Below are 17701 nucleotides of genomic sequence, written 5' to 3' on the forward strand. Positions count from 1 at the left end.
ATTTACTTTGTAAACCAAATTGAGCTTGCCCTTTATAATAGGTGACAATTAACATAATGCCTATCATTTACTTTGTAAACTAAATTGAGCTTTAGACATTTTGGATACCATAAAAGAAGTTAGTTATATAAAAAGATACTCATGTTTTAATATTTAGTAAAAAGGAGGACCCATGAAGACTGGTGAGTGTAGCAGAGGTTGAGTTATAAGGTGTGTATGCAGTAGATTAGGGTTTACACTCGCATGCTGTAAACATCAGAACAAGTTGAGGTTAGCTCAAATAGGGTTTGGAATGTAGTTATGCACAGAATGGGTAGGAACCTGCAAAATGTGCTTTGATAATGCTGGACCAGTAGCATAACAGCTGATTTATCTTTGGTAGAAATGAATGCTAGAAAAATGCTGATCATTCCAAATCTTTGGCAGCCTTGATTTGTCGAGTAATCGATAAATAAAAGCGTAAGTCACTATGTTGATAAATTTGCTTTTAGGATCTAGTCTCTTCATTTCTTTTGGTACATATATGATGTACATGAGCTTTTTGCTGTAGGGGATCTTTGTAGTGGATATTGCAGTATTGATATAGGCAACCAGTTAGCACTGGAAACTCCTACAAGTAATACTAAAGTCTACTAAATTGGGATCTTAATTATCGAGTCCATGTTCATAGTAGAAGCTTGGGTGTTAGGCACTGATAATGCATCTTAGTTATTCATATTAAAAAGATGTCTTGTTCGATATGCATGCTTATAATTAAAAACGAGAAAATGCCTAAAGCATATACTACTCTTCATTGCTTGAGTTGATATTATTATTGTTTAATAATGGAATATATAAATTTAATATGAGACTTGCCAGATTTTGCTACCAGTTTGATGGTGGTGAATCTATAGACAAGTGAGATGGATGAATGTTGATGAGCTTGAAGAATTTGGCAATGAAGATGCTAAGTAATGCTTACCAATCCACAAGAAGAACCTGCTGGTATGTTGAGGCATTAGAACATCAACATGAATGTCAGGTATCAGATGCCTATTCAGTAGACAATTGTAAATTAGTGAACATTATGGATCATCTCACATACACTGTTCTTTTATACTTTTCTGTTCACGGAGTTTTGTGATGCTCTGCTGTTACTTAGACTGCTGATACTCCAGTCAGAACGCATGATGAACTGATGAGCAAGTAAAATCTGTTTCCGTCACAACTTGAATAACAAAAAGATTTTCATATATAACAATTCCATATTATCCTGTTTATGGTTATAATGTGTTGCATTATGAACAATTGATGGTCAAACTTCTTATGAAAATCTACATGTCTTTCTCCAGAAAGCCAAAGTTTCTTGTTTTCCGACCAAGAAAATGCAGTCAAAGCATCAATTCTGAGAATAATGGGACGGTTGCAGAAGTCTTGCTTTCTCACAGAGAACTTGAACGAAGAAGACATCAGATCTGTGGGAGCAATGGAGTGGCCTTGTGTAAGTTCCCTGCATTCACTTTGTCCTAGCCCTTAGTTTCATCTTAAACCACTTGAATTGATGAGGCATATGCTTGCATGAGATTCATGTGGGTAACATGAAGTTGAATTGCTCATTTCTGACCATGAATGCAGTTGACTGAGCCACTAATCTAATGTTCTTTTCAATGTGCCTGTAGTCAGAGATCTTTTGGCCCAACCTTGTCTAGCATAAGAATCATCTGAGCAGTCAAAGTTTGAACATGGATTCTTCTTGCGTCTGGATCTTTTCTACTCAGGGAAGCTATTCTATTCCATTTGTATGGTTTGTTTTGGGTTCCTTTATTCTTTGACCATTAGGGATAGTTATCCCCGAACTTTTCTCTTGGACTTGCTTTCCTGCAACTATCAAGCCATTTAATCTCCAGTATGAAACTTATTTTCTCAAAAACACCTCAACTCCAACGTGCCAAAATAGTCAACCACCTGCCTAGTGAGCATTCACTTGTCTCTCTTTGCTTCAAAGGCGTCTCTGGTTAGGCCACTTGTAGTGCCTCCCAAAAGCTCACCTGTAGCTGTCAGTCCCCTTCGTAGGTGTCTGTGGCACTTCGATAATGGCGGGGAAGCCTTTTCCACAGACCCTGAAGTGATATCTTATTTTATCGAGGGAGAAATGATCGAGTGATAAAGAATGACTTGGAAGACATTGATGAGACAAGTAGGATGGCGTTGCCATTGCTTTCAGGAGTTGGTTTTCGTTTAGAGAGACCGAAAGTAGCTCTGAGAAAAGGAGACAGCCTCTATAGTTCTTGTGTTCAACACCTCATTTCTTTAGATGTGAAGGTGGACCACCATTCCTTCCCCACAGTGGCCACAGCCACTCCCTTGTCACAATATTGTCAAGGTTTGGACCCACATCTACTGTTCTAATTGATAGACAACAATGTCTTTGACTCTAAATCTATAGGGGAGTTGAGTTTCTGGACATCTTTGAATGATCGTCCTGTAAACATGTCAAAAGGGTTGAACTTGATCTATACGTTTATCTCGGTCTTGTGGGTTGTTGTATGTGGATCTTTTGCTTCTCTCTTTCTATCGAGGGAGGTTTGTTGGGTTCATCCATTGACCACTAGATCTGTCACTTACCGGGTTGTCTCTTTCCATTAACGTGTTGCTTGCCCAAGTAAATAGTTCACATAGATGATGTGAACTATCTGTTTTAGATATGTCCTTGTCTGGTAGCTAAAAATATCTCATTAGCTCGAAACTCTTCCATTTTGTGCAACTAAGATCCCTAGTGTCGTTGGCCTCATAGCTGAGCCATGTGGCAAGTCTTTTCTGAATGACCCAAAAATGTGGAATATTCATATGAACCACTGATTCATGACGCATGGGACAATAACCCGAAGGACAGATGCCACCTGAGCTCATTGAATGCTGCTATGTACTCTTTGGGCTTGGAGCTTGCCACCTAATGAGCCTTGATGAGAGAAAGTCTTACTACAAGGGTGGTGGGGGGATGAATTAGGGTGAGCTGGGGAGACACAAGTGCCATTGCCTACAGGGTAAGCCCTATCTACCCCCATCCTCTTTAGAATGGCTGGTAGTGGACAACTTGAAGTTGCTTTGGGCTTTTGTGCTTTTGTGTCTTGGGGGGATAAGGAGCACTTACCAATCTAGCTAGGATTTTGACATGACATGCAGAGAAGATGCCTGACCTAATACCTTCTTGGTTTGAACATGTTCCAATGAGATCCCCACATAAGCAACAACAAAAAAAGATGGTATTTCTCCTATTCCTCCTCCATCTGCTGCCTGGTTTTCTTCTTGTTCAGATTCTTGTGGATCTCCTTTTTCTTACCAAAACTCACCACTTTCACCAATGAGCCAAACTATTAGCTTTGTTTAATTGGAAAAGAGAAGGCCAAAGAATTAGGAACCTGATCATAAATGGCACTTGGACAATGACGGGGCGACACTTGTCGACTTGTCTGCCACCCAATATCTCAGTCCTTCATAAAGAGAAGTTACATCAGATGTGTCACCTTATTGCTGGGAAACATTAAGATGCTTGCTTAGTGATAATGATGGTTATGTTATCTCTCTATATTGGGAGTAATGATGCTTCTATTATCTCTCTTTGTTGGATTATCTTTTCAGGATATGCCAATTTCACTAGCAGAAGAGATGATATAATAAACACTAGAGATTACATGCTTACATTATGTGTGTGTGTGTGGGGTTGTTTCAGATAGTATAAGTATTAAAGCTGCTCCAACAGATGGTTGTTTTTGTTCAGAGCAGCACACTAACAGAGCTTTAGCCAACCTTTTCTAGATTAATTATGCGACGACTTTTGCCGTCCCTCAAAGGTCAACTTAAGTGCAGGTTGCATACTAATTGTTCCTTGTTAGTGCCACGATACTGATACATCATGAACTAATGAGTCCTTTAGTTGGTAAGCGTCATTATATCAGTCAATCTGTCGGGATTAAGCTGACACATGTCAATACCCATTGTTTGATCATCATACTTTCTTGACTGAATGATGCTCCCATTGGATATTGTCTCCTCACAAGTCAATCAGTAGTCATTGTCTGACACAATTCGTCCTCGAATAGCTCACTGTGTTGTCTGTGGAGTGACATCCTTTCGGTCTCTTTGTGAGAAGTATATTTTGTGTTTTCCCCTTTCTGGTTGGGGTGCAATATATACAAAATTATACATGAAAAATAATGGCCCTCTTTTTATGGTGGCAGCTCCTGGCTGAACCCTACCGTCCAACCAAAGGTAATTGGATTCTACATATGAATGTAGGACATTTATTTCTCAAATATGGAACTCAATTCAGATTGTACTGTAGTACATCTCTATTATTATGATGCACATTAGTTATCTTCTTCTCTGGAAGAAGCATGTGCGAGTGTAGATCTTTTTGTTCATGTGCATGGCATATGTAGAGCTATTGTATTGCTGATTTGCCTAGTGTTGGTGCTCGTAGGTGTGTCGATAAAATTACGCAATTTGTTAATTAAAAACATTAAAAGATGTGGACTTTGATATTATTTTTGAAAATCCTTGCAATTTTTTTATTCTACTTACCGAATCATTCTGCTAGCCTATTTCATTCAATAAGTTAGTAGGTCAAGTCTACATAAATAAACTGTTTATGTTCAAGTGTTTTTAATCTGATTATGAATGTCTAGTATGATTTTACAGTTGTTGATCTGAATCTGCATTGGTGAAAGCTTCCTGCATTGAGATAGAAAAAACTACATGCATTTGCTACTGCATTCATAGTTCATTTCGTGGCTGACATAATGCCAAAAGTCACTATTAAACAACCATTCAAAGATTCTTCATGGCCCATTTCCTCCTCACGTCATGGAAAAATCTGATGAGCTTGAAGAATATTATGAGTGCTAACAGTAGTAATAGATAGAGATGGAGCCAAGAAAAAAATATAAGAACAAGACATTTTGATTTTTTATATTCCCAAGGATTAGATTTTTGGTGTCATATATATATATATATATATATATATATATATATATATACGAGACTAGTGAGAAAAGTCTCTGTTATTTTCCTATTCAGAAGCACTGCTCAGAAATTTTTGTCATCTGAGAGGAAGACAAGCAATAATAGCAGTCTATTGTTTCTTCATTTCGTAGCAGGGGACCGACCTCTCTCTCTCTCCCCTCACACAATGGCCTTTTCCACTGTCGCCACTTGTTATCATGTATCACTGCTCTCTCTCTCTCTTGCAGTGGTTGTTTGACACTAGGCGTTGAGCTTACTTATCCTTTGGAGCATAGCATATTGTAAGGAAGTGTGTTGTCGAGGGGTAAGACAATGGTCTTGTGTGCCATATCTGTTTTCTGAATGATGTAGGAGTGTATTAAAATTGAGCCACAACTTCATCATTTAGGAGTCATTCATGCAAGCGGCCTGCTTTGGGACATGAACTGGCATCTTACTGCTCAAGTTGAAAAGCTTGACTAAATACGTAACAAGAATTGCGATCAGAATGGGGAGAAGTTGCAATGGATTGGTCAATGGGAACAAGCAATGGAGTGAGTGAGTGCCCAACTTTGTCAAAGGTTGGATATGTAATTTGATGGTTTGTGTTGGTCATCTCAGCAGTATACACTTGTGTCTTTTTATCATTTCTTAGCATGCAGTGAAGAGAAAGAGGGAGCCACGGTTATGTCAACCTATGAAGACTTGGAAGGTGATGCAGAGATGCGGGAGTGCATTCCACGTGTGGTCTCAACCCGTACACCACATTAGAATCAAAAGATACAAAGAAAACGAAGGGGTGAGGCAAAGGAACAAAGTAGTCTCACTTGTACATGAGGCTTCACCAAAAATATTCACATCCACCATACTCACTCCACTCGAGATATGAGTGGATCTGCTTCTGATGCCACGACTCGCCTCTCGTCGCCACCGATGCACACGATCTCCTCCAAGATCGCTGCTGTCTGCTTTGAATCTTCAGTGGCAGCTGCCGTGTTAGCGGTAGTTATGCCACTGCTACCGACAGCCTTAGGAATGATAGATGAAGAAGAAGAAGAAGAAGAATCTGTTAATGCTTTGGCTTTCTCAGCCTCCACCATCCAATCTGTGTTGAAGAGGGCGAAGGCCATGAGCAGTGCGCATGATGCCTGCGCCGCCAGCAACCCCAGCCACAGCCCCGGGAACCCCATCCCCATGACGAAGCCCAACAAGATGGCGACCGGGGCGCCCACCAGGTAGAACGAGCCAAGGTTGATGTTGGCGCCGGTGCTCGGCCTCGCACTCCCTCGCAGCACCCCACAGCCGGTGGTCTGCGGGCAATTCCCCAGCTCGCAGAGCCCGGCGATCGGCAGAGCCACCGCGGTCAGCTCCAGAATCTCGGCGTCGTCGGTGAACAGCCTGCCCCACCGGTGCCTGATCGAGGTGGTGAAGGTCATCGCCGCCAGGCCGAGCAGGACGGCCGCGGCCAGCGACACGATGGTCGCCGTCCGAGCTTTGGCGGGGCGATTCCCCCCCAGTTCGTTCCCCACCCGGGTCGACACCCCGAGGCTCAAGGCGGATGGGAAGACGTACACCAACGAGGTGGTTTGGATGAGGATCCCCATGGAAGCTACCGTAGCTTTGGGATTGAGGAGTAGGCCACACATCATTATCATGAGTTCGTACCACCACCACTCGAGACACACCGACACGCATGTCGGTATGGCCAGCTTAAGCAGCTCCGACCACCCCCTGAGGCAGTCGCTGCTGGGGCTGACCCAGGAGTCCTTGTACACCCTCGAGAACAGTATAAACAGCAGCAGGCAGATGAAGAGATTCAGGTTAGTCCACACCATTGCGAAGGCCACCCCGGCGACCCCCATCTTCCAGTGCACCACGAGAATATAGTTCAGCGGCACATGAAGGACGACCGAGACGAACGAGCAGTAGGTGACCGGAAAGGTGATGTTCTGTGACCTCAGATAGATCCTCATCGGGTGCAGAAACGATAAGAAGAAGAGGTCAGGGATGGCGAAGGCAATGAAGGTCTGAGCGGTGGAGGATATTTGCTCGTCCTGGCCGCACCACAGCAGGATCCTCCTCATGTTGAGCCAGAGCAGGGAGATTGGTACCGAGGTGCACAGGAGGAGGAGAACGGTTCTCTGGAGGGTGAGGCCGAGGAGCTTGCGTTGCCTGGCGCCGAAGGCCTGGCCGCAGATGGGCTCCATGCCCATGGCGAGGCCGGAGAGGACCGAGTAACCCGTGATGTTGGCGAACCCGATGGAGAGCGAGCCTCCCGCCAGCTCAAGCTCCCCGAGGTAACCGAGGAACAGCATGGAGATCATGGCACGAAGGTAGATGATTAGGCCTGTTAAAGCTGTCGGTATGGATATCTTCCCTATGGCTCTCATTTCCTCTACCACCTGAATAGAATTCATGCGAAAACATAGCATTAGTGTCTCCCTGTGCCGATGAACACAATCCAGTAGCAACAAGATGATGATACCTCCGAAGGAGTAGGCCATCTGTGGAGGTCTTGAAGGGGGTCAATAGGAGGATCCTTGATGAGTTTATCGGTGGTGGCGAACGGGTGGGAATTCGGAGAGGGGGGAGGTGAGGTGTTGGATTGACATGAAGGTATCGAGGCCTGGAGAAGTGTCGTCGTCTGTTGCTTCATGTGTCCTTTGCCTCCTGCTGCTGTCCTTGAGTTGAGAGGGAGGAAGGGGAGACCCAGTTGCTTATATAAAGGAGGAGGAGAGGACAGGGTCAGGGGGTTTTCTGGTCAACGTGTCTATCGTGTGCGTCAAAAGTCCAATTGCAAATGGCTTGTGCTTTAAGGCCTCGCAAATGGCTTGTTCATGTGGGGCTTCTAAGGAGGAAGCCGAAGACTGGATCTCATCTGCCGAAGGCTTAAAGCAGATCCTTGTCTCGAAGGGACTCCACAGCTCTCCCTCCCAACTGCTGCTTATCTTCCTTTCGTTTCAGGTTTTTACCACTGACACCTTTCCTTTTCTGCCTTCTCCTTTTACGATTCACCGTTGTTCGATCTGTCTGCATTGGTCCCTGCTTGACAGAACAATCTCTTTTCTAAATCTTCAACGTACATGATATCCAATGCTAAATCTTTCTGTTGGATCCGATTCGTCAAACCATGCATGTGTGCGTTCAAAATGCCACTGGTTTTACAGGCAGTCACGTCTCTTTAGGCATCGAGCTGTTTTCTCGAGGATTTTTTTGATCTAGCAATGCCCTGATGAACATATTCCTCCTACCCGTTGCTGTTGCCTGATTCCATTTCTTCCAGGAGTGCCTAATATGTTTCCTGTTAGAAGAATTCTTCGCTGGGTGCTCCATCGATGGGGTTTTGCTGGAACCTTTGGCAGCTAAGAGACTCCTCCTCCTGTCGTCTCATCTTTTTTATTAGTGGAGTTTTGTTGGGAACGGAGAGTGGGCTTCCACTGCCTGTTTTGTGCAGAATCCCTCATATCTCGCATTTGTTCCTTCTCCAACTTGTCCTATTTCTGTGAAAGTTCCCAATTCCTTCTGCAAGTGGATTCAGCACTCCGGTGAGGGGCCATGAAACTTTGGAGTGTTTTGGGAGTGTCATTTTCCCTGTTCTCGGGGTGAATGCAGCCGTGGCAGCAGTGGGGGAGTGGAAATGGTGGTAATTGCAGAGGGAGGTGGCGAGGCAATGGTGACTGACAAAGTTGCAGATGGTGTGTACAGTGAGGAGGAAACAGTTGGAAGGTAGGGGAACACACGGAGGACATTACGTGCTCCGATCGAGTCCACTTGCTCCTTCTATCCCTTTCCACAGCATGGTGATGGGGCTGCAGCTCCCTGCTTGCCAATGGCTCCAAAATTGGAGAGCCCCCACAACCATAGCAAGAACACCACCCGATTACCTCTCTCTCTCTCTCTCTCTCTCTCTCTCATACACATACGTACTACGAATACATGCCACATTGCTTTTCGTCTTTGAGTGAGCTGAACAGAGAGAGCTGCTGCCATTGCTGCTAGCTGCTGCTGCAGCACCAGGGGATCAGCTGGTGAAACCCATGTATGTTAGGGATCGGGGAGATCTGTGTAGGTGTATGGTATGTCTGCATGCAGCATTTGTGACACAAGACAAGAGTCCATGCAATTGCACCCACTGTGGTCCTCTTGATTGCAGTGGGCACCCTGGCTTGCCATACCACCTATTTGTCACTTTCCGAGCTCCTTTCCCAACCCACCCCCCCTCTCTCTCTCTTTCATATTTTTTTCTGCTGCTGCTATTTGAAATCCTTGTTAGGATTCTGGGGATCTACTTCTGCATTGGTGAAAATTTGGGCCCCTTTTATAACTTATATGCATTGGAAATGGACCTGATCACAAATCTAAATTCCAGACCCTACAATGATGAATTCCAAGCAGAATAATATCTAATAGTGGCAAACATTTAAGCCTATCTTAGCAGATATGGATGTAGTTGGCTCAAGTATTCCTCACACCTGCAAAACTCTGCTCATTGCAGTGGCATCTTAAGCTTGCTTGGTCTTATTCTGTTGATGGTCCTATGTAGCTAAGAACCTTACCAAGATGGCTGCTTGCTCTTTTGGTTGTAATTTGTCTGGTTGACACATTGCAGGGGCAGATAGACCATACATTTGCATAAAAGAGCAGACATGAAATGCAGATTTTGGCCATGTCTTCTGACCTAAAGAATCAGTTTCAGTCACAATGAGGCATAACAAGAGCCTGTTCACAACTAGGTAAATTGATCCTACCATTTCTTTCTATCTTTTCTACTATTGAGAATGAATTCAGTGGACACAGAAAGAGTGTTGGGTAACATTGGACCCCTACTATGCTCTATGGTGAATAGAATTAAGACACCAAGGCTAGAACACAGGTATCTTCTGATTCTTATGAAACTTTGGATAGAGTGCACTAGTGATGTCAATGCTAATGAGACAGACATAGCAGAATAAGTTGCGAGGACAAATGTGCTTCTGGTGATAATCTCAGTTGCAGTGGAGTCTCTACCAGCTAAGTTGGTGCTCCAAAGACTCTGGTTATTAATGATCAACAAATAGAAGTAGCTTCTTTATCAACACATCAATTGACAGCTGAGTATTGAGCATTTCTAACCTTTGTTGCAGCTCATATTGTTTATACATGAGAGCATTGTCATTTTGTTGCAACAATTTTATGAGCATCGATCGGTTTGTCCAAATTATAGCTGTAGTTTTCGGTGTTTAATGCAGAGTATTGAAGGTCTCAATCCCAATAACTTGTTCCAAGATGCTGATGCAAGAAAATCTGATGACAAGTCTAAAGTTCACAGCGACCCTAACCATGTCTCCATCTACGGCATTGTTCAGCATCTCCTCATCTTGTTGGCCACCAAGCTGTCAACTAGGAGTATCTGCAGCAGGCTCATCAGCTAAGAACCAGCACAGGGAAGAATGAGAAACCATTCCATTAAGCTATCTGGAAGGAATTTGTCACTGTTGATCTTCAGGTTCAGAATGCGACCGAAGGTTGGTGAGTTCCATCGATACACATCTCATCATCATCGATACGCATTTCATCATCGTCGATTCATCTATCTATTAATGCAGTAAGAAGGCATTCATACTTTGAGGAAAAAGCTTGAGGGAAACAACATCAAAGAGTTAGACATATTTAATAACTCAAAAATAAACTTTATGATATTATTGAGGGAAGAATCAATGTTCGAAAAATCTTTGAACTGTTCCAGTCAAGTTTGGTATAATTGAAAAGCACATATTCTGAGGTAGAGAACAAAAGGTTCAAATATGATGCCCATCAAGGAAAAGAGAGTGCCACTATCTAGGCTCTAAAATTCCCTTGATGGACTCTCTATTTAATATCATGTCAATGAATTCTAGTGATGGTCACATGGCACAATGGGACATGAAGCTGATAGATTAGAACAAAAGGTAAAATGACTGCATTCGGTCACTATCAAGTGAGTGAAACAAATGATCCATATTCCCTCCATGCTATACAAATCTTGATAAGCTCTAATGCTAAAGATAGACTAGAATCTTTCTTTGTTTTTCACCACATAATTTAATCTTAGAGTGCAAAAGATCATTAACCATGCAATAAATTGTACAATCCACATAAGCATTGCAGTCAGCAGTCTTACTGCTCATTCTGTTTCCTTCATTTCTTCCTCTGTTTTCAGAAACCTCAGTTTCCTTTTGGTTTATTCATGATTAGCTAAACACTTGCTATATTATTTTACTCTTAGAAAACACATTTGTTAGGATTCAGTGCATTTACTGACATGACAAATCTCCAACTAGTTACCCCTTTCTGCTTGATGGAGAAGGCTTCTCTTCTTGGAGATGCTATCAAAAATCTACAAGCATTACAGGATAAGATGAAGATCCTTGAAGACCAAGCTGCAAGGAGGAGTGCAGGAGCAGCAGTGTTCGTATCATTCAATTCATTATTGTGCTTCAAGGGCCTCTAAATCTTTTGATTTCCTGCTTCGTGAGTATGTATTTACTGTTGATTCTTTCCTCTTCTTTGATTACTTGATAGCCTTCAAGACTTGCTTTGCATTCTGATTGTGTTTGAGATTTGATTCATAGTTATTTATCTAGATAGTTATCATGATTTAGTGGTTACATAATGATTTCAATAACTACCTCAATCTAGTAGTTAGATAGTTATCATGATTTAGTGGTTACATAATGATTTCAATAACTACCTCAATCTAGTAGTTATAGGGTGGTGTCATTAGGTCCTATAAATAGGACCGTAGTTTATGTAGCAAGATATAGAGATAGAAACAGATAGATAGAGAGAGTCTGTGTGCATTTGGTATCTTGCTCCTCCATTTCCAACATTTGTGGTATCGGAGCCTAGTTTCGATCTGAACTGGGCATTATGGCTTTTAACGGCAATTCCATGTCTCAACCCCTTATCCCCATCTTCTCGGGCAAAAGCTATGAATTTTGGGGTATCAAGATGAAGACTCTATTCAAATCTCAAGATCTTTGGGACTTAATAGAGAATGAATATGCTGATCCAGATGATGAAATCAGGCTGAGGGAGAATAGAAAGAAGGACTCAAAGGTATTGTTCTTCATTCAACAAGCTGTACATGAGATGATCTTCTCAAGAATTGCAGCAGCAACAACCTCAAAGCAAGCTTGGTTGATACTTCAAAATGAATTTCAAGACTCATCAAGGGTGATTACGGTAAAACTTCAAACCCTCCGTCGTGAGTTTGAAATTTTGTTCATGAAAAGCGATGAATCGGTGCAAGATTTTCTTTCTCGAGTGACTGAAATTGTTAGTCAAATGAAATCTTATGGTGAACATCTTCCTGATCATATAATTGTTGCAAAAATTTTGAGAAGTTTAACTCCGAAATTTGATCTTGTTATTGCCGCAATTGAGGAATCAAAAGATTTATCTATATATTCACTTGATGAACTAATGTGTTCCTTGCAAGCACATGAAGTAAGGTTGAACAGGTCACTTGAAAAAAGTGAAGAAAAAGCATTTCAGGCTAAGAGGGAGTCTTCTACTTCAAAAGAAGACAAAAAATCAGCATGAAGAGGACGTGGCAGAGGAGGATTTCGTGGTAGAGGAAATGGAAGAGGAAGAGGACACTTTAGTGGGTATGAAGAACAAGGGCAATCAAATTATGATCAAAAAAATTATAAGAGTGGAATTCAATGTCACTATTGTAAAAAGTTTGGTCACATGAAGGCAGATTGCTGGAAAAGAGAAAAGCAAGCAAACTATGTGGAGAAAAATGAAGAAAATAGTAAGTTGTTTATGACTCATTCACAAATTCATAATATCTCAAATGATATTTGATTTTTGGATAGTGGATGTTCTAATCATATGTCAGGCATAAAATCAATATTTAGATATATTGATGAGACTCACAAGTTGAATGTTAGACTTGGAGATAACAAGCAAATCAAGTGGAAGGGAAATGAACAATTGAGGTGAAGACAAATTAATGGAAGGTAAAATACCTTGATAATGTTTTCTTTGTTCCTACTTTATCACATAATTTGTTGAGTGTTCGATAATTAGTAGATGATGGATATTCAGTAATATTTGATGATGGTTCATGCACTATTAGAGATACGAAATCTGGTTTGATTATAGTAAATGTTTGCATGACACAAAACAAGATGTTTCTACTTGATGTGTCAAATATTGAAAGACATGTGCTTATCACAACTCAAAAGAATGAGTCTAGTTTATGACATTTAAGATATGAACACCTTAACATTAAAGGTTTAATGTTGTTAAGTAAAAAAGGAATGGTTTTCGGATTGCCTAAGATTAATACACTTGATGTATGTGATGGATGTATTTATGGCAAACAAAGTAAAAAATCATTTCCTATTGAAAAAGCATGGAGAGCGTCTAATTCTCTTGAATTAATTCATGCTGATTTATATGGACCTATGAATACAAAATCATTTGGTGGAAGTCAATATTTTTTATTGTTTATGGATGATTATAGTCGCATGAGTTGGGTATATTTTTTGAAATTGAAATCTGAAACATTTGATAATTTTTGAAAATTCAAGGCACTTGTAGAAAGACAAAGTGGTAGATATATAAAGACACTTCGGACAGATAGAGATGGTGAATTTTTATCTAATGAGTTTAGTTCTTTTTGTGAAGAAAATGGTATTCACAGAGAATTGACAGCACCATATACACCGGAGCAAAATGGTGTAGCTGAGCGTAAGAATCGGACTGTCGTTGAAATGGCAAGAAGTTTGCTTAAAGGAAAACATCTTCCAAATCAGTTTTGGGCAGAAGCAGTTGCAACATCAGTTTATTTGTTGAATATTTCACCAACAAAGGCTATTATGAATCGAACTCCTTTTGAGGCTTGGTATGGTATGAAACCAAGTGTTAGACATCTAAGAATTTTCTGTTATATTGCTTATGCTTTGGTGAATTCACAAAATCATCACAAGCTTGATGAAAAATCTGAAAAATGCATCTTAATTGGTTATTCCTTAGAATCGAAAGCATATCGCTTATATAACCCTATTAGTGGTAAAATTATTATTAACAGAAATGTTATGTTTGATGAAAGGACAAGTTGGAATTGGGAGACCAATAAAGGTGAAATACAAATACAGATTCAAGTAAAACTAGACACTCCGTAGAATCAAGTGACAGATCCTGCTCCAACAAGTTCATCGTCAACCTCGCCCAATAACAGTTCAAATTCAGATTCCTCAGATGAAACCCCTCCAAGAAATTTCAGATCACTAACAGAAATTTATAACTCAACATTTGCTTTGTTTATTTCAGATCCAATAACCTTTGAGGAATGGAGAAAAGCAATGAAAGAGGAAATCAAGTCAATCGAGAAGAATGAAACTTGGGAGCTAATGGATCTACCGAAAGAAATGAAAGCGATTGGGTTAAAATGGGCATTCAAAACAAAATTTAAATGCAAATTATTTGGTTTCACTGATAGTGATTGTGTAGGAGTTTTAGATGATCGAAAGAGTACTTCAGGCAAGTGGAGCCATAACAATGAAGTATTGTGGAACGGATGAACAAGTTGCGGATACCCTCACCAAATCATTTCTTATTTTATGTCACAAATCGGTGTATGCAACTATGAATCAAGGGGGAGTGTTGAGATTTGATTCATAGTTATCTATCTAGATAGTTATCATTATTTAATGATGACCGTAGTTCATGTAGCAAGATATAGAGATAGAAACAGATAGATAGAAAGATTCTGTGTGAATTTGGTATCTTGTAAGTGTTCTTATTAATCCTTCTGTTTTTTAAATACTACATCAATTTTCTTGAGTCGAAAGGATTCTTTTTATTCGTATCATAGTATTCTGTTTTTTCCTTGCTCCTCCATCTCCAACAGATCGTAGACGAGCTATCCACGACAACGAACGACAACGAAGGATGCTGTGAAGATGATTCGCTCCTTTCTTCTCTCACTAGCTTCTGTAGCAGAATGCACAAGATAGGCTGGTTTCAGCTCATGGTTATCTTCCTGGGAGTCTTTGTACTTTCTTGACATGAGGCCTCTCGTCCCATTCATTGCCCAAAGATGAAGGATCACCACCTTACCCTGTTTTTGGCTGCGTGTTCTTGCTCCTTGATTGATTTCTTTTCTCTGAGCTGTTTCTGCATGGTTGATCCACTTGACCATGTCTCCCGGAGACAAGAGACGACCTTTGAACACCCTCTTCCTCCATCCCTTTCTACGTAGTGGTCTTGACTGATGAGCTCGACTTTCCAAACCTGCTCTTGTCCATCTGCATTCTTCTTCCTTTCAATCTTTTGATGGATGGCCTGGTTATGTCAAAGAAGTTGAGGTGGCTCATTTTGAGGCTATCAATCTCGAGGTTGTCACCTTCTTCTTCTGATATCTTTCCAGAAACATAGTAGAATTTGGTAGAATTAGGAGTCGTTGTTCGACTGACTGGTCAATGGAAATGATGAGATTTGATGTGTGTTTGAATTAGGTAGAAGTATAAACAGCAAGTTTTGGTCAAACATGAAGGTGGATAGCACAGGTTGACCAAAATGATATGATACCAGAATGTCAAAGTCTATATCCTCAAACTTCAATTGATTTCATGGTCTGGTAATTTACCAAAGATCTTACTGTTCCATTGATCTTATCCCAACAGCTCAGTCAAAGGGAGTATCATATATAATTCACCTAAATATAATCTCTTTGTTAATCATTATTTCATTTTCTTATACCAAAAAAAAAAAAGAATCATTCTTTTTACAAAGAAGAAACATAAAAAAATGGATTGTGAGATTTGGCCAAACAAATCTTTTGGTGAAATTCCAACACCCAACCCACCAAAGCGCAAGAGAGAATTGATCCTCTTTCTAGGAAAGAGACCTAAAAGCCCTCCACTCATGGGGTGGATATCCATAGTATTCAAAAGTTAAAGGCAAAAGGAGGAGGTCAAAAAGGTCAATAAGGTGGAGTCTGATCTCTAAAACCCACATGTCCACTACAAGGAGAACAAGTCCCTCCTCATCCAGCACAGAAACGCATCACCTCCTTTGAATCTTTTCCTCATTGTTCTTTGCTTTGCTTCCAAGGAAACCCCATGCATGCTTGCATGCATGCAAGCCTATCCCCCCTCTCTTCACTGCTTCCCACAGAAGCAAAAAGGCATCGCTAATCCATCAGTAATAATCCACCCTCTTCTCTGTTGGCTTAGCAACTAAGTCTCCAATGAAACGCAGCAAAGCGTGTTGTCGCCATGTGCGCAATGACTTCTCTATCCTTTACGTGCATAACTCTATATTACTTGATGTGTGTGCGTTGAGGAGTGGCATGTCCGTTATTTGCTGACACGTCGTAGGCTTTTCTGTCATAAGACGAGTCTTCTTGCGAACCACGACGAACCGGTATAAATACGATGCAGCAGCGCCGCCAACATCTTGCCCCCCTCCCTTCCGATCCCGTTTGCTCGAGCGATTCCTTCCGCGTTCCGTCCATGGCCAAATCAAACGCCCATCTGTTGATCCCAAGAACCGCAGATGGAACCTCACCGGCCATCGCCGGCTTCGGAACCACCAAGAACTTCGCGGAGCCCCCGCCGCCGGTGCCACCGTCGACCACCTCGGTCCAAGAATCCAAGAACCTCAAGAAGAGTGGCGGCCCGACGAGGTTCCTCCTCTTCCGGGGCGGCTCGTGGATCGACTTCCCTCCCGAGGTGTTGGATGTCTTGAGGGACGGCCTTGACGCCGGCAGGATGGCTCTCGAAGTCCCCGTCGGCGGAGCCTCCTATCTCTTCGACTTCCTTCGGATGACTCGGGTCGATCTAAAGGACGGCGTCTCGAGTTCCATCGGGTGGATCGACGCGGACGGGCGATGCTTCTTTCCCCGAGTGCTTCTCGATGGTCAGAGGAACAGTTCTTCCTTGGACAAGGGGAGAGAAGGTTCGTCGGAATTGCACCAAGAGCATTCTGATGAGACTCCTGAGACGTCGACAACCACGAGTTTAGATCAACCGAGGGAGTGGCCGGGAGCGGAAACGTTGAGTGACGGGGATCGACACTACAAGGTGGTGGAGAAGCTGTTTCTTGATGGAATGAGGAGGTTTGACCCCAACGTGACCATCACCTCCGTCCGTAAGTGTTTGCATTCGAGTTTCCGCGGCAACTCCCGATTGGAGGCCTTCCAGACGCTGATTCAGACGACGAAGGCAGCTCGGGGCCACGAAAATGTCAGGTTCGGTTGGTACGGGACGACGGCGAGTGATTTGGCCGTGGTAATCGGTCACGGCTTCGGACGGACCAACAATAGCCTCTTGGGTTCCCATGCCCACGGCGTCGGTATCCACCTCTCACCGCCGCATTCTCCGCACTCGAGGTAATTAACCCATCACAGTCCTCCGATCTTGATCACGTTGGTCGAGCGCGATAACCCATCACGTTCCAAACTTCCTCCAGCTCTACGTTGTCGGAGGTTGACAGCAACGGCGACCGGCACATCCTACTGTGCCGTGCCATCATGGGGAAGTCGGAGAAGGTCGAGGCAGGGTCACTCCAGTACCACCCCAGCAGCGACGAGTTCGACAGCGGCGTAGACGATCTTACCACCCCAAAGTGGTACATCGTGTGGAGCACTCACATGAACACCCACATACTTCCCGAGTATATCGTTAGCTTCAGGTCCTCCTGCCACCAATCTCAAGGTATTCTCGCACACCATCACTGTTCTGCC

At 42.3% G+C, this 17701-nt stretch overlaps 2 protein-coding genes and 1 long non-coding RNA gene across 3 annotated transcripts; 2 read left to right on the forward strand and 1 right to left on the reverse strand.

Annotated features, from left to right (window-relative positions):
* Positions 1 to 5693: 5693 nt before the first annotated feature.
* LOC103984299 (protein DETOXIFICATION 48-like) lies at positions 5694 to 7680 on the reverse strand. The gene is made up of 2 exons (XM_009401783.3): positions 7466 to 7680; positions 5694 to 7382 (listed from the first exon to the last, which is right to left on the reverse strand). The coding sequence occupies exons 1-2, from the start codon at positions 7634 to 7636 to the stop codon at positions 5850 to 5852; spliced, it is 1704 nt and encodes a 567-aa protein (XP_009400058.2). The 5' UTR covers positions 7637 to 7680; the 3' UTR covers positions 5694 to 5849.
* A 1003-nt stretch (positions 7681 to 8683) lies between these two features.
* Positions 8684 to 11527, forward strand: LOC135666321 (uncharacterized). The gene is made up of 3 exons (XR_010509748.1): positions 8684 to 9853; positions 9928 to 10488; positions 11280 to 11527. It is a non-coding gene; the product is annotated as an uncharacterized LOC135666321 (long non-coding RNA).
* Positions 11528 to 16246: 4719 nt separating this feature from the next.
* Positions 16247 to 17693, forward strand: LOC135666323 (probable inactive poly [ADP-ribose] polymerase SRO3; the record flags this gene model as incomplete). Its single annotated transcript, XM_065177931.1, has 2 exons — positions 16247 to 17347; positions 17428 to 17693. Coding segments are annotated over exons 1-2 (1222 nt in total), but the record flags the coding sequence as incomplete, so codon positions are not given.
* Positions 17694 to 17701: the final 8 nt, after the last annotated feature.

Source organism: Musa acuminata, unplaced genomic scaffold (genome assembly GCF_036884655.1).
Source record: "Musa acuminata AAA Group cultivar baxijiao unplaced genomic scaffold, Cavendish_Baxijiao_AAA HiC_scaffold_1083, whole genome shotgun sequence".
Taxonomy (NCBI): Eukaryota; Viridiplantae; Streptophyta; class Magnoliopsida; order Zingiberales; family Musaceae; genus Musa; species Musa acuminata.